The sequence below is a fragment of the Pelobates fuscus genome, chromosome 9, assembly GCF_036172605.1.
Source record: "Pelobates fuscus isolate aPelFus1 chromosome 9, aPelFus1.pri, whole genome shotgun sequence".
In the NCBI taxonomy this organism is placed as follows: Eukaryota; Metazoa; Chordata; class Amphibia; order Anura; family Pelobatidae; genus Pelobates; species Pelobates fuscus.
This window is the reverse complement of record NC_086325.1, coordinates 10,036,128-10,062,041: the sequence shown is the minus strand read 5'-3', so window position 1 is coordinate 10,062,041 and position 25,914 is coordinate 10,036,128. Positions and strand designations below refer to the sequence as shown.

Below are 25,914 nucleotides of genomic sequence, written 5' to 3'. Positions count from 1 at the left end.
GTATTATGTTATTTAAGCAGGCAAGATTCCTCGCGTTTATCGCAGATAAGCGGAGTTGGTGGACTTTGTCAGATTGTTATCAGCTATATATCAGATAATTTACAGCATTAAAAACAGGTTAGACTATAATGTTAAACTATACTGTTAAACCGGTGAGCTATAAGGTGAGATATCTCCCAACAGTACATTTCTACATTAGTAAGCATGACATGCAATTAGCCGGCATAGATGTATCTGTACAATTGAGTAATAATACGAAAAAACAAATAGACAATGCTGCTTCTCTCAACAAGCTCGTGTTGGGATAGAATCACCCTCACAGGCCAGCAGTGTGCATAAGGGCGTGATCGCCAAGAGGGGCAGTTAATGTCCAGGGTGTAGTGGCTGCTTGTGAGTACATCTCTTAACAGTCATGCTGTCCGAGGGCCGGTCCGACCCTCAGCCTATTCCCAGTCTGGGGGAGTGCAGCAAGTCTGTGCCAAGGTGCTGGTCATAGTGGGTGTTAGGCAGTGCATGATGTAGTGAGCATCGGATCCGCCCAGGGAGGACCGGGATGACCCCCGCCGGTCCATGGGGGGGTGGGGTGGGAGCAAGCCCGGACCCCGCCATCGATCTCAGAGCGTGGAGAGCGGCTGTCTCTCCTCGTCTCGACCTTCCGCAGGCTGCAACTGTGTCCCGACCTGGAGCCGTCACCCGCCGGCCTCAAGGCTTCATAGATGCTGTCACCAGGCTGTGAGTAAGTGGCCCACTGTGGCATTTTGTGTTTCAAAGGCTTGTTTGGGCCGGTACTATTAGGTTCTTGGCCCGGAGCTCAAGCAGCATGCGACTGGCCGGGTCAGCAGTCAGGATCCGCCCCCGATGAGAGATACTTTTTGAATGACGAAAAAGGTTTCTTCAAATTCAGGAAGTGCAATATATGTAAAAACATAGGACCACCGTTTGGAAAAACTACTAACTTCCAATCTTGTAAAACAAATAAAAAATATGATATTGAGGACTGCATCACATGTCACTCTAAACAGGTGATTTACTAATTGGAGTGCAGATGTGGTCTTCAGTATGTGGGACAAACAAAAAGAATGATGAAAACAAGATTGAGGGAACGTGTATACAACATAAGAAGGAAATTTGTCTGAGCTGCCTGCTCCCTGTTCGGGAGTGCCGCCACGAAGGGACTCCATTCACCTCCTGAACTGGGACCTCCATGAAACCTCATTTAGAATATTGATATAGAACATTCACACCTCATAACGAGGTGTCAAAACCACAAACTGCACAGGAAGCTTCGGAGCATGCCTCCCCTGGGTGGCAGCCCGTTCGTTAGATGAACGCTGTGTCCGGAAAGGAGACACTTCCTTTTCCAGGTTTCACACAGGGACCCCGTGAATGGCGGCTGTTCATGATGGTTGCCCTGAGATAGGTGGGGTGCTCCTTTTGGGACAATGGCAGAGGTTGGCGGGCTGTCAATGGGCGGTAAAGAGGCGGTAAGTTTCCCGCGCTACGACCCCCCAGTTACAGAGACTTCTGGGAAAAAGACCCCTGGGAGGGGGGAGGGTCCTAGGTGGGGACACTAAGTGGCAGGAACAGGGTCAAGGAGGACGACCAGCGAAGAAATGAGGCGGCTTCCCCACAGCCGGTGTCACATCCTGCTCCTGTTGCGGATCATTTCTGTCTTGGCTTCTAATTTCCAGTACTCTTTTTACAATTCTTGTTGAGTTTTTCTTGATTTTTCTGGTTTTCTATTCTATGTCTGGTTTTCTTTATGCTGGGTTTTCTAGATTCATTCCTTTATTCCGTTCCTGGAATTCTCAGTCTCCTGGATTCCTTTAAATGTTTGTTTTTTTTGTTGTCACACCCGTTCCTTTTCCATTTATCCGTTTTGTTTCAGTGTGTTCCTGCTAGCAGTGGTATCATTCCTCTGCTCCTTTCCTTGCAGGTAAGCACTGTGTGCGTTTTATTGTTGTTTATTTAGTCATGCATAACTAGGCAGTTAGGACCCACCGTAATTGGAGTACTTTGGCAGAGTGGTGGGCTGCATACTTCTTGGCCATTTATGTATGTCTAAATCTCCAATGTTTATTACATATATAGCTCTAAGTTATATCTCCTCTTGTTTTGCCTTGTGTCTCTTGTTTTATTTTGTCTTGTATTCCTAGTTCATGTACAGTCCTGTCCTGTTAATATTTCCCTCATGTATTGTGTACACGTTCTGGGTTCTGCTTTCTGTCCTGCTCCGGTTCTGGGTTCTTCTAGTCTTGTCTTGTTATTTTGTTTGGTGCCTGTTCTAGTCTTGCCTTGTTTCTAGTACCGGATACATATCTGCTGCAGAGCCTCCCTATCCAGGTCCTGGGAGGTCTGCATATTATCATCTATCTCCTGGGATCCGTAGAAGCTGCATCAGGGCCCTGGTATGTGGCCACACAAATGCTGGTGCTCAACACCAGGGGGTGTGTGGTTACCCTGCACCAGGCCCTGATAGTCCATTTCCACACTGTGACTCCTATCTTCATCATCAGGCATACCGTGACCGCCGGAGGGTGAAGAAGGTGCCTTCAAAAAAGCAATAAGGCAGTGCTTGGCCTTATGGAGAGAGCCTCCCCCAGCGGAACACCTTACCAAACTCATCTCTGAGACCCAAGTCTTCGTCCTGGCTCAGAAGCAGGGGGTGACTCCCGCACCACCCGAGGAACAGCGGACAAGAGAGGGGCTGACTACCCCTGCACACAAACTGAAGTTACCCTATACTGCCTTCAAGGAGTTCAGGGACGCAGAAGAGGGAATTGAAGATTTCCTGCATGACTTTGAGTGGCAGTGCCTCTTGCTAGAAGTCGACCATGCAGACTGGGTCACCATTCTGGGCAATGAGCTGACAAGAAGGGCGGCAGAGGCATATCGAGCCGTATCCAAAGACCAGATCCGTGACTACGAAGTTGTGAAAGAGGTCCTATTGGCCAGGTATGCCATAACCCTGGAGGCATACCAGCGGACGTTCAGAGGGATAAGAAAAGGGGAAAAGGACTCCTATACAGAGTGGGCATGCCGGATCCACCAAGCTGCCCAGAATTGGGTGGCCTCGCAGCAAGCGAAGTCCCCCGAGAAGGTACCTCAGCTATTCATGCTGGAGCATTTCTACAATGGACTCTCCACTGAGGCCCAAGAATGGGTGAGAGATAGCCAGCCCAAGACCCTCGCTGAAGTGTCCAAGCAGGCGGATGAGTATGCTGAAACCTGACGGTTCCAACACCCAGCTCCCACCTCCAGCTACCAAGCAGCCCCAGGGCTTCTGCCCCAGCCGAGCCCTGCTGCAACCCTCCCGCACAGTGGTCCCCTAATTAGGACCGTAACTCCCCGGGTCCTGGGAAAGATCAGAACTGCTTCAAGTGCCACCAGCCTGGGCACTTCAAGTGAGATTGCCCCCAGCCTCGTCCACCACCCCCATGGACTCTCATTCACAGCGAGCAGCGGCCCATCGTTACCAAGCTACCGGCCTGGAGTCCCCAAATGATGGCTGTTCATGACGGTTGCCATTCTGGGGGTCCCTGAGACATCCTTGGGGGGGGACATCCTTTCGGGACAATGGTGGAGGTTGGTGGGCTCTCTGTCGCTGGGCAGTAAAGAGGCGGGAGGTTTCCCGTGTTATGACCCCCCAGATACAGAGACTTCTGGGAAGAAGACCCCTGGGAGGGCCCTAGGAGGGGGCACTAAGTGGTAGGAACAGGGGACAAAGGGACTGGAGTTCCTTTTCCGTCAGGGGACCCCTGGAAGTGGGAGGGCTCTGGGAGGGGACACGGAGTGGCAGGAACAGGGGACAAAGGGACTGGGGTTCCGGTTCTATTACACGATCCCTGGGCGGAGGAGGACCCTGGGAGGGGACATTGTCTTCATGTGTGATCCACCCCTTGCATGGGGAAAGTATAAAGCTGAGAATGGCCAATACCCCTGGAACTGCGTGTCGTCTGGTTACTGGGAGGGAAATGGGTCTCTTCATTCATTACTAGCAGAAGTAACCAGCGGGGCTACCCAGGGCCCGCTACACACACTTTATCGAAGCATTATATGGATTGCCATTATAGTGATCCCAAAACGTTAAAATATTGCAGGATGCAACTTATAAATGTCCCATGGAGGGGTGGCGATTTATGTAAAATATTGACAAACCGAGAAATGTTCTGGATATATCATTTAAAGACTCTAGTTCCTTTTGGTCTGAATGCAGAATTAGAATTAATTAATATTATTTAACTACTTAATAACTCCGCATGGATAAAGCTTTTTAATAAGAAGATATATTTCAATATCAATGGTTATTTCATCATTTGTATGGATATTAGGTCCAGTATTTTAGTTTGAAATTGTGATTTTTTTTAATCGTGATACATTATGTGGATTTTCAGTATAATGATTTTTAATAGAATTGTCAAGATTTAAGAAGTTTTATTTGAGGTCGTTAGTTAGAATTTTAAATATCACTGCAGTATCTCCTGTTTCCACTGATCCCATTTAATTACAAAGATTTCTTTATATAAAAGAATTCTTAATTTAAAAAAATTTGTTTTTATGCAAACTTTATATTTTATGTTTAGTATTATGCTATTGAGCATTGTTATAACAAGTAAATTGGAACAATTTAGGATAAGTTGGAAGACACAGGAAAAGGTCTGCCACAGCAGCAACTATCCCTTTAAGACAGCTCCAATTTAGCACGGCTACCTCCCCATTTTGAAAAAGCCTGCTCAGCTTGGGCGAAACGCGTAGAACTGAGTTTTTTTGCCACTACAGAACATACAGACTATCTGAGCGGTGTTTTATCTTGGCGTCCCTTTGGTTCGGCTGATTTCTGCACATCTTGATCTCTAATATTTGAACTGAACCAGCTACCTAATGGAGTGAAGGTGAAGGTGGAAAATCAATTTTGGAACTCTACACTATATTAATGTGACGAAATTAAGACTACCCTGAGACACTGCTTTCTGGGATTATTGACTAAGCGTTGACCCTTTTTTTTTTTTTATAACTTGCTTGAGACGGTTTGAGAATTTCCTTTTAAGTGTATAGCAGCTATTTTTAATGAATTTTATATTTTAATAATGGGAACTTTTAAATTTGTTGCGCTCTTTTGTTTTTTTATATATCTTTTACATTCTTTTGACTTATTTGCCATATTTCTAATATGCAGTCAAACATGGCACTCAACAAACCTGCTGTATGTTTATTATTTTAATTCCAATATTCATGGGAAAACCGTATAAGCCTCTGTTTTACAACCATTTTATCAACATGCGCCTGGTGTCTCCTCATGGAGGGCATTGTGAGGGAATTATATAGTTTTATTGGGACTTTGTTCAGTTATATAAGAATCACAATGTTACCATTCTGGTGTCAGGTAGGTGGATGTATATATACAGTTCAAAAGGCAGGTCAATATAACCAATTTTTTTGCTGTTTTAGATTAATCAAACATTTAATTTTCTGATAATTTTCCAACAGCTAAAAGACAAGTATGGGCCAGTCTTTACCTTATACCTGGGGCCCAATCCAGGGCTCGTGATATGTGGCTATAAAGCCGTAAAAGAGGCTCTGATTGACCAAGGTGACGCATTCGTAGATAGAGGGGACTATCCGGTATTCTTGAACTACTACAATAATCATGGTACACCACATTCTATAAAATTAAACAATAACTCCTAATCCTGTCTGAGAGCAGTGAAAATGCTAAATTCTCCTTTTCATGTAATTAGAACAAATTAAGCTCCTCTTTCAAATTGCCTACCCCTATGTCCAATTTTTTCTGACTTACAATATTTCTATTTTTTTTCTACTGGTAATTAATTTTAAAATGCCCTGTTGCCCCTTCACTGGAGCCATAGTAAATGTTTTTAAAATATAATGATGAGCAATTAGTTCAATTACTTTCATTCGGAATCGAAGTTTTGTCTGAAATCATCCAAATTTGGAGGTTCGGAAGCGTCTTAATTTCTAAATCAATGAAAACCTAAACAAAAATGAAACAGGCGAAAATGAATTATTTTTTGATCAATACAGTTTGATAAGGATAGCAAATTAGGGAGAAATATATAGTAAACTACTGAAAGTGCAAAATAAAGACAAGGGCTTTGAGCTGTTTAGTAGATAGCTCCCTTATTTGATATCCCTAAATATGGCAATACCTCATAAGCATAGTAAATTCAAGAGTTATCTGTTCAACTGCGTAAAGAGCAGAATTATAAAAGTCTTTTTGTTTTTGAACTTATAGCTGTTTAGTAGATTGCTTCCTAAATTGGTATCCTTATATATGGAAATCCCACGCGAAGATAGCAAATTATGGAGTTATTTGCAAAACAAATGTAAGACTAAATTAAGAAAAGGGCTTTCTTAAAGAGACACTATAGTCACCAAAAGAACTTTATTTTAATGAAGAATATCTCCGGGTAACTTAATATCCGTTTCAGGTGTATAGATTATGTCTGTGAAGTCTCACTGCTCAATCACTTTAATTTCTTTATACAGCCAGAGCTACGCCTCCACTGGCAAATGTATTTACTCATGCATATCCCTCCAAAAATTGGTCATCTCCGTTAACAGTTCTAAGAGAATATTTACAACGATATTGTTCTACGTGATCATTCATATGAATATATTTGCAAGATTGAGTGTTTCCCCATTGATGTTCACGTTAGCAGAGATAATATAACTAGTTTGACCTGCTCTATTATTAAGCTACAACTTTTTATTGCCCACAGATGTCGCATTTACCAACGGGGAGAAATGGAAGAGTCTAAGACGCTTTATTCTAACCACGTTGAGAAACTTTGGAATGGGGAAGAAGAGCATAGAGGAGCGGATTCAAGAGGAGGCTTCCTTCCTTATAGCAGAACTCTCCAAAACAAAGAGTGGGTCTTAGGGGACTGGTTATTAAATGACTGTTCGTACTCTGAAAAGTAAACTAGATGGATGGACTGATATATATATGGACAGAAAGACAGACAGACAGACAGATAGAAAGTCTAAAGAAACTATCCTGACATTAGACATAAAGGGGTAGTGATGATGATCTATAAAGATATGGAACTGGATAGGACCCTTTAAAGATCGTAAAACACTCTTATTAAAACCCATCTTTTTGATCTCTCTATAGGATCACCGACTGATCTTACCGGCTACTTTGCCCACACAGTGTCCAATGTAATCAGCTCAATTGTTTTCGGGAGTCGCTTTGACTACGAGGACAAGAGGCTGATAGCAATAACCAACAGCATTAACAACAATTTCTGTATAATGAGTAGTATGTGGGGTACGGTAAGTACGGAGAAATCAAAAAAAGACCAGTAGAGGTGGTCAAGATAAGGTTTTTTTTCTCATCCATCTAAAGAACTGGACTGTCCTATTCATCATGGTTAAAGAACACACTGGTTTATTGAACTACTGGTTTATTCAGGAAACGGTGACTTTTGGCCTAGATTTCCATACGATATAGAAATACAAACAATTTCTAAATCAGTTACATAATTTCAGATTTTCGCAACACATATGTTAACTCATAAAAACGCATTGCTTATTAAATGGATTTTGGGGGGCATTCTGAATTTTTATTATGAAGGGAGGCAGTCATGCAAGTTATTTTGAAGGTGTTCATTTACCAAATAAGGAATTGAGGACCAATAGAAAAAGAATTGTTAAGCAGGACATTTTCTTCTCCAATTCCAATTCAAACATAAATATTAGAATACAACAAATCGTATCCTTTAATATTGTTGGTCAAGACGGTGAAACATTGGCCAGGTAGAAGAATGAAGGTTAAGGGATTTATGTTAATGAGGATATTAGTGGCAGTGATTATTGAAAATGGATGACCAGGGGTGAAATGTACAAAATAAAATAAAGTAAAATAACAGAAAGCTTCAATTCTATTTATATCCAGCTCTACAACATGTACCCTGATCTCATGGACTATCTGCCCGGCCCTCACAAGAGAATGCGCAAAAATTATCAAGATATAACCGACATTGCCCTGGAAAGTATAAAATACCACGAGAAGACGTTGGACCCCAGTTGTCCCCGAGACTACATTGACTGCTTCCTCATCAAGATCATGCAGGTAAAAGAAAACACATGTTTTACTTCAAATCTCAGTCTCTTGAAGTCTAGTCCATAAATAGATTGATTTCTCAAACAGAAGCGATGATTTCATGGATTCATGGCAGGTGGTAAAACCATGGACTGTGGATATAAATTTACAGGAAATCAGGAAAAATGGGATGGTAAACACAATGTCAATATCTAATGGAAACTACTTAATGACTAGGGAAAGGTCAGGAGGACACTAACTTTTGACACATGAATATACTGAGTTTGTCCATGTCTAGTTTTTAGAAGGAGTCATGGTTATCAAGGGGTCATGTTTATCAAAATAACTCCAATCTTCCATCCCAACCCCAACGTCACCTGCAAGTGCTTCATGTTTGGTAGCACCTCCTTTATGTTGACCACCAACCCTGATTTTGATTTTAGGAATATGGCAAGGACCAACCTGATCCAGCCTTTTATACACAATCGCTTGTGATGACCATTCACAATCTGCTGTTTGGTGGTACAGAGACTATCAGTACCACTCTGAGATATGGTATTCTGATCCTCATGAAATATCCAGAGATAGCAGGTAATTTCACAACAATATAATTTCTGTCACAACCATGGATCTGTTCATCAGAAATTTGCCAAGAAACTCCTTTGTCTACCCTGCGCCAGAGAAAATGCAAGAAGAGATTGACCAGGTAGTGGGCAGGAACCGCAGTCCATCAATGGAAGACAGAAGCAAAATGCCATACACCGATGCCGTTATTCATGAGTTAATGAGGTTTTGTGATGTTATTCCTCTCAGCTTGCCTCGAAGTACCTCACGGGACACTTTTTACAGAGGATACAACCTCCCAAAGGTTAGTGAATATAAAAGACAATTATTATTATTATTATTAATATTGCTATTTATATAGTGCCAACAGATTCCGTAGCGCTTTACAATATTATCAGAGGGGGGATTTAACTATAAATAGGACAATTACAAGAAAACTTACAGGAACGATAGGTTGAAGAGGGCCCTGCTCAAACAAGCTTACAGTCTCTGGGAGGTGGGGTATAAAACACATTAGGACAGGAAATAGCAATCAAATAAGGTGGGAGTGAGGCAGAGCTGGAGGAGAGAGTAGAGTGCTGCCCTTTAGGAGAGAGCAAGAGACAGGTATGTAAGGTAGAGGTTACTCTGGGAGGCCATAAGCTTTCCTAAAGAGATGGGTTTTAAGGCACTTCTTAAACGATTGAAGACTAAGGGAGAGTGTGATGGGGGTAGGTAGGCTATTCAATAGGAAATGAACCACCCACAAGAAGTCCTGCAAGCATGAGTTGGTTGTATGGGTGCGAGCAGCGGACAGGAGAAGGTCATGGTGTGGGGATATTTATGGGATGATAGTAGTAAACAGTCGAGAATTGCCCACTATTTCAATTCTCCAGATCCCAAGATCGTTATCATGTAAGTGAAATGTATTCCATATAAATAAAATCACAATTTGTTATAAAAATAGATACAATTTATTGTGACAATTTAAATAATAATAATATGTAACATGCGCGATAATAATCAATGAATATTTAGTATAACATGGTATGCAATATAATGGCAATACACATTTCGATGGTTAACACAGCAGTGGTCAAGACAAGATTTATGAGGGGCTTCACAGAGAAAGAAAGTCTTTCACACAGCACAGCGAAAGGCCATAAAACTTTGGCTAGCAGTTAACTAATAACCCTTTCAATGCTGGTTAGATCTTCCTAGGCATAAAATACCTATTCTCATGTAATTTTAATTAAGATAACATTTAAACCCGCTCATTAATTATTTCCTGGAACCATCCAATAAGAGTAATCTACCATATTCTATAAACCAAGTTTTAATTTGCCTAAAAAGATATCTTATCTTATTTTAGAGCAAATCAATACACCTGGATAAAAACAACGGTATGCTAACATGTGATAATCACATTAATATATAATTATCTTAATTCCACCTGCAGAATGGAATGTTTATAACTATATATTCTTTAGTTAACTAAGATTTCTAAATACTGAAATCTAACCGTGATTTATCCAGTCATATATCATGCTATTAGAATTTTTTTTATTAATTTTGATTAATTAAATAAAACCAGCATAGTTACCAGTTAAGTAGATGTTCTCATCAGATGTTCTCAGGTAGCTAAGTGTCAAGGAGTGTTTCTTGAGTTGTCTCAGAGTGAATGTCTGTCATAGGCCTCTCTGCATGTCCGAATCTGGAAGCCCAAACTCCAACTCTTTTCAACTCACTTGCTTCTTTCTGACTCCTTGCTTACTCTCTGACTCCTTGCTTACTTCCTCACTTAGCCTGTGATCCTGATTTTTAAAGGGCCAGACTTTCTGTTCGTCATTACTTGATAAGCCAATAGGACATTGAAGGTGTGTTTAACCTGCAGATTGCAGTTTAGGTATTTGGTCCATAGAGGGTAGTATCGCCTCACTAAACTTTCCTATCCAGGAAACAGTTAAATTTTCCTGATGACGATTTTGACGTAATTTGGCTTATCTATATGGCTGCCATAATTTAAGTTTACTTGTCAGTTCAAAGCATTTCTTTCAGTCTTTGTGTCTGCAATTTCTGTCTTAATTTCTAAAATGACAGTTTAAACTTAATTTCAACTTTTGCTTTACAATAGGGCCTTGTAAAATTTAGAAAGTAAAATTAATTACTGAGTCTTATCTGGTGTCTGGCTTTCTTGTGTGAAGATAACATTAAGAAGAGTATTCCATCTCCCTTCTCTGTTAGACTCATTGTATCACTTGGTTTGTTTATATAATACATTCCTTTGCTCCGGCTAAGTGGTTAGTGTTACAGAAAGGATAGAAATTTCATGTCTCTTTGTTAGCCTGAAATCCAAAATGGAGTCTGCTCTGTTCTGAGTGACTCTGGCAATATACACTTTTAATTTCTATCATAGCACAAAATGTCTGCCGATATAAATATCCTGACAATGGGCAGAGTGGAGAGACCGAGAAGGGGCATACCTATGGATCTGTGAAGAGATATAAGAGGGACTAGAATTGTTCTGTGTTTTATAGGTATGGGTTAGCACTTTGAATTATTATTGTTATTATTTATATATAGTTACATAGTTACATAGTTACATAGCTGAAAAGAGACTTGCGTCCATCAAGTTTGTTGTCTATAACAATTCCCAAGTCCGTTTCGTGTGTTGTTATCCCTAATTCGCTTCCAATAAGGGCATACGTTGCTTGTGTATTCTTTACGCCGAAGTGCATCACTTTGCATTTTTCAACATTAAATTTCATCTGCCATTTGAGTGCCCAGTCCTCCAGTCTATCTAAATCCATCTGCAGCAAAGTAATATCTTGCTCACATTGTATTATTTTACAAAGTTTTGTGTCATCTGCAAACACTGAAACATGACTTTCAATGCTGTCTTCAAGATCATTCATAAACATGTTAAATAGAAGGTGTCCCAGAACAGACCCCTGAGGGACACCACTTGCCACCTCTGTCCAGCTTGAAAATTTACCATTAACGACAACTCTTTGTACTCTGTTTTTAAGCCAATGTTCTACCCAAGAACAAGCATTTTCATCTAGACCGATTTCCTTGAGTTTGAACACTAATCTTCTGTGTGGAACTGTATCAAATGCCTTGGCAAAATCCAAATAGATCACATCCACTGCAACACCCTGATCTATACTTCTACTTACTTCTTCGTAGAATGCAATCAAGTTAGTTTGACACGACCTGTGCTTCATAAAACCGTGCTGATAACCACGTTCTTCTCAAGGAATTCTTGAATATTATCCCTTAATAACCTTTCAAATATTTTACCAGCCACAGAAGTTAAGCTCACAGGTCTATAATTTCCAGGCAAGGATTTTGAACCCTTTTTGAATATAGGAACCACATCTGCCTTCCTCCAATCCTCTGGAACACTTCCTGAAAGAAAAGAATCTTGAAAGATTAAAAACAGAGGTTCACTTATTTCTACACTTTGTTCCTTAAGTACACGTGGATGGATACCGTCAGGCCCTGGAGCTTTGTTTATATTAACTTTCTTTAGTTGCTGCAGCACCTTGTCTTGAGTTAACCAATTACAATTATTCTGCAAGTTTTTAGTAGCAATCATTTGCACATCTATTGCCATGGGTTCTTCCTTAATATATACAGAGGAGAACGCCAACAAATTCCGCAGTGCTTTACAGTGGGTGGACAAACAAACATGTAGTTGTAACCAGACAAGTTGGACACACAGTAACAGTTAAGGGCTTTGCTAAATGAGCTTACATGCTAGTGGGACTTGGATAAAGTGACACAAAAGGTAAGGATAGTATTAGACTAATGACAGTTGCAAGATAGAAATAGGAAGGCGAGCATTAGAGGTGGTAGAATTGACTCCGGAGGAATTAAACTCGACGGAGCGCGACGTGATGTGACGTGAGCGCGCACCAGGAGGTGGAGCTCAACAGGGGTAACGGAACGGAACGGGAGGAAGGTGCAGCCACGAGGGAATGGCGTATGGCGTCTAGGCTGAGTCCGTCCGGGAAACGATAAGCAGCAGCAGCCCAGTCTGGAGTAATGCGGACGCAGCTATGAGGAGATGAGGACTTGGGGTATATACAAATATAAGGCATGAATGCTGTGTGTAGTTATAATCGATTATCCGGCCGTATACTTGACTATCAGCTGGTAAATAACTACAACGATTTTCTTGTTTGGTTTACTCTGAAGAAGTGGCCGATATTATTCTTTGAAATATAATTGTTGTTGGAATTGCAAGAATATAGAGCTGAATTTGAACCCTTTTTTTTTTTTTTTTTTTTTTTTTTGGCTGATACTAAGGGACTTTTTGCAAACAATCTCCTAAATAACAAGATTATAACAATACTGGATGAAAAACAGTATAGAGGTCAAAATATAATAAGTGGTTTAATACTATGAAAAGTTTATGACCACAAGAATTGATTGCAACGACCGATTGCTCAAATAATAGATGAGCAGAAAAGCTATTAGCTTATCTATCACCTGGTAAACAACTATAAGGATTTCTGTTGTTTGATGAAGTGGCTGATACCACTTAAAATATAATCGCTGGAACTGTAAGTTTATAGGTTTGAAATCAAAAATGTTTGATTTTTTCTGATTGGCACCATTGGACCTCTAATTGGACCTTATTTGGACCTCTGGACCTCTTGTAAATAATCTTGTAAATAATCTTGTAAATAATAGGATCATACAACTGGAAGAGAAAAACAGTATAAAGGCCAAAACATAATAAGGGGTTTAGCACTCCAAAAAGGTTATGACCATAGAAATTGACCAAAAGAACTGATTGTTCCAAGAAAGAGAAAGAAAGGGAGAAATTTTCAGGGATAAAGTGGAAAGAAAAAGGAGAGAGGAAGAGAAAGGAATAAAGAATTTCCATATTGGTTTCTTGATATAATATTAAGTAAAGATGGCGATGCCAAAGATCTCAAAAAAAACCAAGGAGGTCAAAAAAGATAATAAAAATGAAAAAACTGTTTCAAACTTCTTCTCACCACATAGTAAACAGAGTGAAGATCTATCTTTTCTGGATGAATCAACATTGGAAGATAAAAGAGGCTCAATAACTAATTTCCAGGACTTTATAAAGATAAGTTTAGATAATCAAACTGAAATTTTCAAGAAAGAATTAGAAAACAGTACAGCTCAAATGACAAGACAAATGGAAGAAATTAACAGAAAAATAGCTAAAGTGGAAGAAACTCAAGAACAAATAACTAACCACTATAATCTAATTACAGAAGAACAAATTAAAACAAAGGTGGAATTAAAAAATTTAGAAGATCGACTAAACATGATGGAAGAAAAAATGAGAGCTAAAAACATAAGGATAAAAAATATCCCAGAAGCTATTTCGCATGATAAAATCAAGGACTATCTGAACGGTCTGTTTGCAGCATTAAATCTACAACCTCAAGTTCCGGCAGTGTGTATGGAAAATATATATAGAATTAAGAAACCCCAAGGAATCCAGAATGCTTTTCCTAGAGATACGATTGTTACTCTTCATTCCCTGATAGCTAAGCAGCAAATAATAAATGCAATAAGAAGTAAAAAAATTTCAGAAGATGACAAATTCAAAGATATCCAAATTTACCAAGATTTATCCAGAGCAGTAAGAATGGAGAGAAAAAGCTACTTTGAAAAATTGAAACCATTGAAAGAAAGAAATATTGGATATCGATGGGGACCAGGCAAGGCTATTACAATAAACTGGAATGATAGAAGAAAAGTCTTTATGAACCCAAAAGAACTAGAAGAATGGACATCTCAACAATTTAAGTAATAAGGACAAAAATGCAAGAGCTCTGGCGAAAAAGGGAAGAGGAGTGGAGAAAAGTGATAGGAGATGGGAGAAAGAAGGGATTTTTTTTTTTTATTTTTTTTTCTGCCTCTCTTCCCCGCTCTCCCCATGCAATGAGTAATGTTAAGAAGCAATTGGTTGGGTTTCCTAAAAGGGAGGAGGAAGGAAGAAAAAAGGGGAAAAAAAGAGAAAATCTTGTATACGGGGGGGAACGGTTGGTACGAGGGGGAAATGTTAAATGATGGTAAAACTAATATTTAAATAATTAATTAATAATAGGTTAATAGGAGTATTGAATGTGATATTTGAAATGTGATTCGTAGTCATGGATAAGCTCAATATGAGATTTCACAAATATAAATACAATGGATGGAGTGGGTTAAGGGATATAATTCGAACGGGATTTTTTTTTTTTGTATAAGGGGAAATAGGGAGTAATGGTAAAATAATATGAGCAATTAAGTACCAAGAGTAACACTATATTCTCACCAATGGAGTTATGAGAGGTATTTTGGGACTTAGAGAGGATTTTTGATGAAAAGACCAAAGGATCACAGGAGCTATTATAAATAATAAGATGGATATAAAGATATTTGCACAAATGGAGGGGTGATATTTTGATTGTGATATGTTGATAAGGGATATGTAAAAATTGATACATTAACAAGAGATCTCCTAAACAAAAGGGAAAAGGGAAAAGAGAGGAAAAAAAGGAAAGAATTTATACAATAGATGGAGTGTGTTTAGGGGATATAATTGAACACGATAATATAGCACTTTGTATGATTAAGGTGAAACAAGGGATTAAGGGTAAATTAATAAAAACAAGTAAATATTAAGGGAAAATATATAGTTTCACCAAAAGTTTTGAGAGATGAAAAAGTGATCTATGGAAGATTATAAATAAATAGAGTGGATATATTGCTATGTGCACAGTGGAAATGGAGGGGTGATATTTTGATTGTGATATGTTAATAAGGGATATGTAAAAATGGATAAATTAATAAGAGATCTCCTAAACAAAAAGGAAAGAGGGAGAAAGAGAAGAAAGGAAAAAAAAATAGGGAAAAGATCTATACAATAGATGGAGTGTGTTTAGGGGACATAAATGATCACGACAATATAGCACTTTGTATGATTAAGGTGAAATAAGGAATTAAGGGTAAACTAATAAGAACAATTAAGTATTAAGGGAAAATATATAGTTTCACCAAAAGTTTTGTGAGATGAAATAGTGATTCATGGAAGATTATAAATAAATAGAGTGGATATATTGTTGTGTGCACATTGGAAGTGAATTTATTTATTTTATTTATTTTTTTTTTTCCTCTTTGTTCTTCTTTTCTCCCCCCTCTCTCCCCTTTCTCTGTCTCACTGAGTGGGACCAAAGGGAAAAAGAGGGAGGGGGAAATAATGGCTGCATATTTAAACAAATATATAAGAATGTTCTGATTGCCCCTGAGTAGCTACCACTTTAAGGTCAGAAACAGACCTTAGCCCTAGACGGTACACAAGATATTGTCAAGGCTTACAGGTTGAAGAGATGATTAATATTTATTATCTCTTGAAACAACAAGTAAGAATGATTGGGAATGAGTTTCTCTGTTTTATGAGAGCTCAGACGTGTGTGAATGATGTGGGAGGGATGGCAGCAGGAATAGGTGTTACTTGAAAAATATAACTAGCATGAAGTGTATTTCATTAAATGTACAAGGGCTAAATACCCCATATAAAAGAGTTATGATGAGAGAATTGCTAAAAAAAAAAAAGGAATAGATTTAGCGATGTTGCAGGAGACACATTGGAAACAAGAAGATAGGAATAGGTGGACCTATGAAGGATATGAGATAATTTCACAAGCTGCCTTGAATAAGAAAAAGAAAAGAGGAGTGGCCAGTGGCGTACATACCGGGGTCGCAGGGGTCGCGGCTGCGACCGGGCCCGGCCCACCAGGGGGCCCGGCCGCCCTGCGACCCGGTATGTATGTCACTGGGCCAGCCTCTTCTCCTGGGGGCCCCAGGAGCCGGCCACCTCCGGGCCCCCCGAGGCTGGCCCTGCTGTCATCCGGCTGGCCGGTACTGCGGGCGCGCGAGGGAGCACTGTCTCCTGGGTGCTTCCTCTTCAGCTCCCTCGCGCACCGCACTGATACCGGAGCCGGAAGATGACGTCATCTTCCGGCTCCGGCATCAGTACGCGGCGCGCGAGGGAGCTGAAGAGGAAGCACTCAGGAGACAGTGCTCCCTCGCGCGCCCGCCAGCCTGCCTGCCCACCGGGTGACCGGCCCCCCAGGAGCCCAGCAGCACCACTGGACCCCAGGCAATCCCCTCAGCTCTCCCACAGGTAAGGAGGCTGGGGGGATTTAAAAAAAAATGTTTGTGAGTGTTAGTGTTAGTGAGTGTGTGTTAGAGTGTGAGTGTATGTTAGTGTGTGTTTGTGAGTGTATGTTAGTGTGTGTTTGTGAGTGTATGTGTATGTTAGTGTGTGTGAGTGTATGTTAGTGTGTTTGTGAGTGTATGTTAGTGTGTGAGTGTATGTTAGTGTGTGAGTGTGTGTTAGAGTGTGAGTGTGTGTTAGTGAGTGTGTCAGTGTGTGTGAGTGTATGTTAGTGTGTGAGTGTGAGTGTATGTTAGTGTGTGTGAGTGTGTGTTAGCGTGTGTGTGTGTTAGTCTTAGAGTGTGTGTGTGTGAGTGTGTGTGTGTGTGTTAGAGTGTGTGTGTTAGTGTGTGTGTCTGTTACTGAGTATGTTTGTGTGCATCTGTTAGTGAGTGTGTATGTATGTCTGTCACTGAGTGTGTGTCTGTCAGTAAATGTGTGCGTCTGTTCATGAGATTCTGTGTGTGTGTGTCTTAAGCACTTACCTTTCTCCAGCGCCGGACTCCCTTGGCGCTGGGAATCTCTCCGCCTCTCAGCTCCGAATACGCATGCGTGGCAAGAGCCACGCGCGCATTCAAACCGCCCATAGGAAAGCATTATTCAATGCTTTCCTATGGACGTTCAGCGTCTTCTCACTGTGATTTTCACAGTGAGAATCGCAGAAAATCCTCTAGCGGCTGTCAATGAGACAGCCACTTGAGGCTGGATTAACCCTCAGTGAAACATAGCCGTTTCTCTGAAACGGCTATGTTTTCAGCTGCAGGGTTAAAACTAGAGACCTGGCACCCAGACCACTTCATTGAGCTGATGTGATCTGGGTGTCTGTAGTGGTCCTTAAAGTGTATGTGTTTATGCATGCACTGGCGTACATACCGCGGTCACACAGGTCGCAGCCCTGCGACCCGGTGCCCGCTGCCATGTGTTGCGGCCCCTGCCCGCGCAGCGTAAGCGCGCGCGCGGGGGGGCCCACGGATCAGTTTTCGCACCGGGGCCCCATGGGTTGTGTGTACGCCACTGGGAGTGGCTATAATCCTTTCAAAAAATATAAATAGAGAAATCATATACGAAGATGTAGACATAGAAGGACGTTATCAGATACTAATATGTAAGTTGGACGAGATAGTTTACACCTTGGTAAACGTATACCTCCCAAACGTACAACCAACGAAATGTCTTAAAGAGATCATGGAAAAAGTAGATAAAGTCAAAACAGGATTATTAGTCATCTCAGGAGACTTTAATTGTGTGGTGGATACAGTTCTAGATAAAAAAACAAAAAATAATAAACCCATAACTAAACATTTGATAAATCAAGCTAGGATCCTGAGAAATATACTTCTAGAAAATAACTTATTAGATATATGGAGAGTATTTAATTCAGAGGAAAGAGAATACACGCACACCTCAAGGGTACACTCCTCACTCTCCAGAATAGACTATGTGTTGGGGGAAGCTAATTTAGTAGAACAAATAAAAACCATATATATAGAAGAGAATGTCTGGTCAGACCATAGTTATATTATTTTTTCTATAAATGATGTCAAAAAATATAGACCTAATACGACATGGCGTCTAGATGATAGTATTTTGAAGAATAGTAAAGAACAACTACAAATTAGAGAACTGATTCAACTGTACTTTAAAGAAAATATCTCAGAAGAACTCCCAATAACCACTATATGGTGTGCATTTAAAGCTGTAGTACGGGGGTATCTGATTAAACTTAAAAAAAGGATCCAAAGAGATAGAGGTCTGACTAGAGAAAAACTATATATAGAATACTATCTGTTGGCCAGAAGAAATAAAAGATTTTTAAATAATGAATCATCTAAACAACTATCTGAGATTAAAATGAAAATAGAAAAAATGGAGAAAGAACGAATAGAGAAAAATCTAGAGAGGATGAAATCCAATTTTTACTATGATAGTAATAGGATCAATAAATGGTTAACAAAAAAAACTTAAGAATACAAAAAATGGTAAAAATAGGATTAGTAGTATTAGAAATGAATCAATAATTTGTAGAAAACCAGAAACAATAGCAAAGGCATTTCAAATATACTATGAAAAATTGTATAATTTACCAAATCAATCAAAAGAAGAGGCTATAAATGATTACCTGAGGGAAATTAATCTCCCCAGGGTTTCTGAAGATCAAAAAATAATGCTTAATGCCCCTCTACAAATTAGGGAATTTACAGGTGCTATTAAAAAACTTGTGAACTATAAGACCCCTGGCCCAGACGGTCTGACCAATAGATTCTATAAGATATATGGAGATATTTTGGTAGAATATTTGACTAGAACATATAATGAAATCTCATTGAAAGGTACAGGCCCTAAAGAATTATTACAGGCAAACATAATCCCTATTCATAAAAAAGATAAGGATCCGCAAGATTTAAAGAACTATCGTCCGATTTCACTTATTAACGTCGATTCAAAACTGTTTTCATCTATATTGGCAGATAGGTTGAAAAAGATAATTATGGAACTGGTAGATAGAGACCAGATAGGGTTTGTCCCAACTAGACAGGCTAGTACTAATATAAGAAGAATGATCAATGTTCTGGATTGGAGTGATAGAACGCGAATTCCCCTCCTGACCCTGTCACTGGATGCAGAAAAGGCCTTTGACAGGGTCGGGTGGGGATACATGATGGGGGTGTTAAGGGCAATGGGCATAGATGGTTGGATGTTGTCAGCAATAGGCTCTATTTACCAAAATCCCATGGCGAGAGTAGTCGGCATAGATCTATGCTCAGATTGGTTTCCATTGAAAAATGGCACACGGCAAGGGTGTCCACTCTCACCTATTCTATATATTCTTTCAATGGAGCCCTTTGCAATTAGAATAAGAGAAAACCCAGATATCCGGGGAGTACCAACCTCCGATAGAGAATTAAAAATAAGTATGTATGCAGACGATACCATCTTGACCCTCATAGACCCAACCAGATCAATTGACAACTTGATAAAAGAAATAGAAATATTTAGTACTATCTCAAACTACAAAATAAACTCAGATAAAACAATTGTGTTATTTAAGAACTGTAGCAAAGAGTGGAAAAATGAATTTTTGAAGACATATTGCTTTACGGATGCGAAGGGGAGTTTTGAATATCTAGGGGTAATATTATCAGATAAATTGGACAAAATGGTGGAGATTAATTTTACTAGGCTTCTGAAGTCCACTGGGATATCGTTAAAAAAATGGAACCCCCTGTTTCTTAGTTGGCTAGGAAGGATAAATGTAATAAATGCGTACATAGTGCCTAGATGGACATACTTTTTTAGAATGGTTCCTCTAAAAATCCCATTGTCATGGCTGGAGATAACACAGAGGCTTATTAAAAACTTTATCTGGAAGGGGAAAAAACCCCGGATTCGTTTAGATCAATTAACAAATACTGTAGAGCATGGAGGGGTGAACTTTCCGAGTATAGTAGGTCACTATGAAGCCTCTATCATATTCCATACACAGTTATTAACCAAAAAAGATTCTGAAAAATCTGGCTGGTTTGGTTTAGAGACTCAAGACCTAAATGGAAAAGAACTATTTAGATATATCTGGCAACCCAAGAAGCTCGGGCAAGAAATTAATAGTGTAATTCTAAAGTATTTACTGAATGACTGGAATAAGATTAGAAAAAAACTAAAAATCTTGGGAAATATTTTTGGGTTTATGAAGATAGAAATACTAGAAGCCCTAATGCCAGACCTAAAAATAGATTCTTGGAAGGATATGAAAATTGAAAATTTGGAAGATATATTAAGAGGAGATAAAATCAAAGATTTTTTAACTTTATCTAAGGAATTTGGTCTCCCTCAGGCTGAGGTTTTTCGTTATCTAAGAATAAAATCCTTTATAGATAAATCACTTGCTAAGAGTAATATAATCAGTAGTATCCTCATAAAACAGATTTTTGGAAACAATAGCTCTCGGAAAAATATGGCAAATTGCTATGCCCTGATAAGAGCAATCCCTAAAAATATAAGGTCCAAACAAATAAAAAGTTGGGAAAAAGAATGTAATCTAAAAATAGACCCAATAAAGTGGGGAAATATGTTGACACAGTTAAAAAGGAGTGTTCACAATGTTACACTGTTTGAGACACATTATAAAGTTTGTTATCGCTGGTATTTAGTGCCAATGAGACTAAATAGAATTGATCACAATGAATCTAAAATATGTTGGAGATGTGGAAGCAACTTGGGAAGTTTTATTCATATTTGGTGGCTTTTTAAGAGGAGGGATATTGTACAGAAGTATGAAATGGGTAAGAAATGTCTAAAATTCTTAGAAAATAATGAGCAATAACAATAATTATTTAGGATGAATACACTGAAGTGTTTAAATGATAAAATTTGATTATGTATGTATAACTGATCCTATTGTATGTTGCGGTCTACTCCCAGTTTGTATGTATGCAGGACTTAGAATGTACTTCGACGGAAGTTATATGATATAGCTTGAATGGTTTGATGGTCAATACTACTGTCGTAACTGTTTATATTTTTGTATTTGGTATGATGTATGTTCTTTGATATTTAAAAAGTATGATGTATGTTCTTTGACTTAAAATCTTTTTTAAAATCAAATAAAGATATATTTAAAAAAAAAAAAAAAAGAATTGACTCCTATAGGATATAGGAAGCCAATGTAAGGACTGACAGAGGGGAGAGGTGTGAGAGGAAAATCCGTCTGGCGGCGGCATTCATTATAGACTGTAGAGGGGCAATATGGCTCTTGGGAAGACCAATTAGGAGAGGGTTACAATAATCCATGCGGGAAATTACTAGAGCATGGGCAAGCTCCTTGGCAGCATTTTGCGTAATTTCAGGGTATTTATATCGGCAGACTTTTTGTGCTATGATAGAAATACAAGGTGTATATTCTGAAGTCACTTTGAACAGACCAGACTCCATTTTGTTATTTTCAAGTCAACAAAGAGACACAAAATTTCTATCCTTTCTCTAAAACTTTCCCTTTGCTAAAGAATGCTTAGTATATACAACCTAGAGATAAGAAATGAGAACGGGGGATGGACAGACTGTCTAAATGCTAATGGAATAGAATAAATTCTAAACCCAGACATAGGTGACAGAAGATTAAATAATTGAATTTTACTTTCTATATCTAACAAGATCCCATTGTGAGTGGAAGTTGAAATTAAGTTTAAACTGTCAATATTAGAAATTATAGCAGAATTTGCAGACACATAGTCTGGCCAAAATTGAGAAAGACCCTTTGAAGTGAAAGGATACTTAAAATTATGGCACTATATAGATAAGCCAAAATGACGTCAAAATAGCCACCAGGAAAAGTTACCTCTTTCCTGGATAGGTATGATTAGTGGGACAAGACTGCCATCTAGAGTCCAAATACTAAAATGGTTATCTAGAAGGGAACCACAGTGTTGTTATTAGCCAGTGACGAACAGAAAATCTGTCCCTTTAAAAGTTAAGACAAAGGGAAGAGAGGGTCATTCAGAGATTCAAAGATTGAGAGAATCAGGGCAATCAGGCAATCGGCAATCAGAGCAATCAAAGATCAAGGCAAAAGAGTCGGAAGCAGGCTAAGAGAGAAATACAGAGAAACATTCCTTGACACTTAGCTACCTGAGAACATCTGGTGAGAATATCTATTAACTGGTAAATATACTGGCTTCATTTAATTAATTTAAATTAATTAATATTTTCTAGTAGCATGATATATGACTGAATAAATCACAATCAGATTTCGATATTTAGAAATCTTAGTTAACTAAGAAGTATATATTTATAACCATTTCATTCTGCAGATGAAATTAGGATAAGGATGTATTTATGTGACATATCACATGTTAGCATATCGTGACATTTATCAGCTGTATTGATTTGCTATAAATAAGATTAACTATCTGTTTAGACAAATTAATAAAATATCAGCTTATAGAACATATAGATTTCTTCTCATTGGATGGATCTAGGAAATGACTAATGACTGGTTAAATGTTATTTTATTTAAAATTACATAAGAGTAGATCTTAATTACTTAGGAGGTCTAGCTCGCATTGAAAGGGTTACTCTGTCAGCTAAGTTTTTACGACTTTACGCTGCAGCTCTAAGGAATTCTCTTCTCTCTGTGAAACTTTTTCTTTGTCTCTGTGAAAGACAGTCATAAATCTTCTTGACAATTGTGACGGTCTTAGCCATTGAGAAATGTTTTTGTATTACCATATTGTATTGCATACTCATGTTATACTGAATTTCCATTGATTATTATCACACATGTTACTTATTATTATTATTATTTGAATATAAAAATAAACTGTATATATTTTTATAACAAATTGTGATTTTATTATATGATATACATTTCACTTACACGATACAATCTTTGGGATCTGAGAATTAAAATAGTGGGTAATTCTCTCTGTTTACTATTATTATCCCATAAATATCCCCACAGTAAGAAACAATTGTTTGACTGAGCTGAACAAGGAATGTCCAACCAATGTAATGTTTAGATTAAATAAGATATAATTAAAATAACTCATTCTTGACTCATCCAGAATATCTGTGGAATTAACCATTAATAATATCCAATGGAACTATAATTCCATGGGATCATTGCTAAATATAATTTAGTACATTTGTGCCAGATATTATATCACTGCATAATGTGCTGTATAGTCTTACCACTGCTGGGTGACACAGACTGAAGAGAGTCCCGCCATAGAGTCTGTCTCTTCCACTATAGAGTATGTCTCTCCTAGTATAGAGTCTGTCTCTCCCAGTATAGAGTCTGTCTCTCCCAGTATAGAGTCTGTCTCTTCCACTATAGAGTCTGTCTCTCCCTGTCTGCGTCACATAGCTCCCTGTTGTCAATTAATGACACGTTTAAAGAATCAAAATTACTTAATAACAATAATAACATTATACTTTGTTTATTTTAATAGGGCACCTATGTCACCCCCTTTTTGACTTCTGTCCACCGTGACCCCACACAGTTTGCGGAACCATCCAAGTTCAACCCCAAACATTTCCTGGATGACAAAGGTTGCTTTAAGAAGGAGGAGGCACTCATGCCTTTTGCTGCCGGTAAATAAATATAATTATATATCCTTTTACCCTGCACTTTGTAACCCTTTCTGTACCACATAGAAGGTGGTCATATTTATAGCAGAATGATTAGCAGATATATGAAATGTCTGCAAGCAGACAGAGAATAAACGAGAAACAAGCAGAGGTCAGGATTACAGAAATACACAATATCGATAGCCAGACCAAGGTCACGATTACAGAAATACACGGTATCGACAGCCAGGCCAAGGTCATGATTACAGAAATACATGTTTCGATAGCCAGGCCAAGGCCACGATTACAGAAATACACGGTATCGACAGCCAGGCCAAGATCAGGATTACAGAACTACAGGGTGTCGATAGTCAGGCCAAGGTCAAGATTACAGAAATACATGGTATTGATAGTCAGGCCAAGGTCAGGATTACAGAAATACATGGTATTGTTGCGGTTACCGGCCCGCGGCATGGCGCAGCCGTGCCCGACCGGCACGGCCTCGCCGACATCGCGAGCTTACCTGCTCGTCGGCGAGCCGGGAACCGCTCCTTCACGTCTTCTGGGCGTCGCGCCCAAATCAAAGATGGCGCTGACCACGTGGTCGCGTCCATCTCAAGTTCCGCCCCCCAAAATTATACTAACGTGCGCGTGACGTCACAACGTCAACGCACGCGCACGTTCTGGGGTCAGAGGTCACCCTCTGACCAATCAGAGCATAGAGAGGGATATTTAAATCCCTAATTCACCCCAGTACCTTGCCCTGTCGTGGTTTCCTGTTCCTGGTTTCCTGAGAGTGTGTTTATCTTTGTGATTCTGATTTCCTGGTATACTGATCTTGGCTTTTCCCTGGTTATTCCGAATTCTGGTTCCCCTGACTTGGCTTGTTAAACGGCATTTGTGTATTTCTGGCTTCCTTGACCTCGGCTTTCCCTTTGACCATTCTCTGTCTCTAGCGTATTAGTCCGGCCATTCTAAGGTCCGGTTTATGCTTTGTCCTTTTATTTCCTTTCCTTTTATATGTATATGTTTACATAGTTTCTGCGTGCTGGACCACACTAGCAGTCGTGACAGGTATCGATAGCCAGGCCAAGGTCACGATTACAGAAATACTTGGTATCGATAGTCAGGCCAAGGTCAGGATTACAGAAATACTTGGTATCGATATCCAGGCCAAGGTCAGGATAACAGGAAGAGATGAATAGTCAAACAAGCTGAGGTCAGAAAACAGGAAATCCAATACGCAGTATAAACACACTCTCATGTATCAAGAACCACGACAGGGCAAGGAAACAAGGACAACCAGGAAGTATGTATACCCTATACTGGGTTGTGATTGGTCACAGAGAACCATGATGTCACAAGTGTATATACATAATCAAAAAGTAACACATGGGCTGACACTTCAAAAGGAGACTAATGGGACCGCTCCAAGTCATATATGATGTCATGATAAGGCACCAGGAAGCCAGGGATGAGTGTGTGTGCATCAGAACTCACAAAATACATGATGTCTGTGATACTATTCCAATGTTTAATGTGCAATGGATAAGGCTAATTTTGATGTTTAATCTACTGATATAAATTCCACCTATTCCCTGCTCCATAACAATCTATTATAAGATTCCCTGCAATCGATGATCCCGCCCATGAGGTTCCCGAATGCTTTGCCAATGAATAAGCACCATTCCTATTTAGTTGATCAAATATTTTGCTTTCTAACCAATATTTGCATCTCCCCCTCTGCAGGTAAGCGGATGTGTTTAGTAGAAACCCTGGCTCGAATGGAGCTGTTTATTTTCTTTACATCTTTTCTGCAAAACTTCAACTTTAATCCAACGATATCGAAAGAGGAGATAAAGCTCGAGCCCATCGCAACTGGCCTGGGCACGGTGCCCATGGATTACAAGTGCTGTGTTATACCTCGTTAGTCACCCGCCCAGATAATTAAATAATCCGCACATTTACTGTAATATCTAGGGAAGGAACCTACCTACACCGGCTCCACATACAAAATATGAAAGGGGAGCTCTAGAAACAGCTTTAGTAA

The 25,914-nt window shown here is 39.3% G+C and overlaps 1 protein-coding gene across 1 annotated transcript; it reads left to right on the top strand.

The window, feature by feature from the left end:
- The first annotated feature begins 1,442 nt into the window (after positions 1 to 1,442).
- On the top strand, positions 1,443 to 25,914 carry LOC134573589 (cytochrome P450 2F3-like). The gene is made up of 10 exons (XM_063433374.1): positions 1,443 to 1,484; positions 2,657 to 3,163; positions 5,488 to 5,650; positions 6,741 to 6,890; positions 7,136 to 7,296; positions 7,919 to 8,095; positions 8,509 to 8,656; positions 8,746 to 8,933; positions 23,747 to 23,888; positions 25,614 to 25,914. The coding sequence occupies exons 1-10, from the start codon at positions 1,443 to 1,445 to the stop codon at positions 25,793 to 25,795; spliced, it is 1,860 nt and encodes a 619-aa protein (XP_063289444.1). The 3' UTR covers positions 25,796 to 25,914.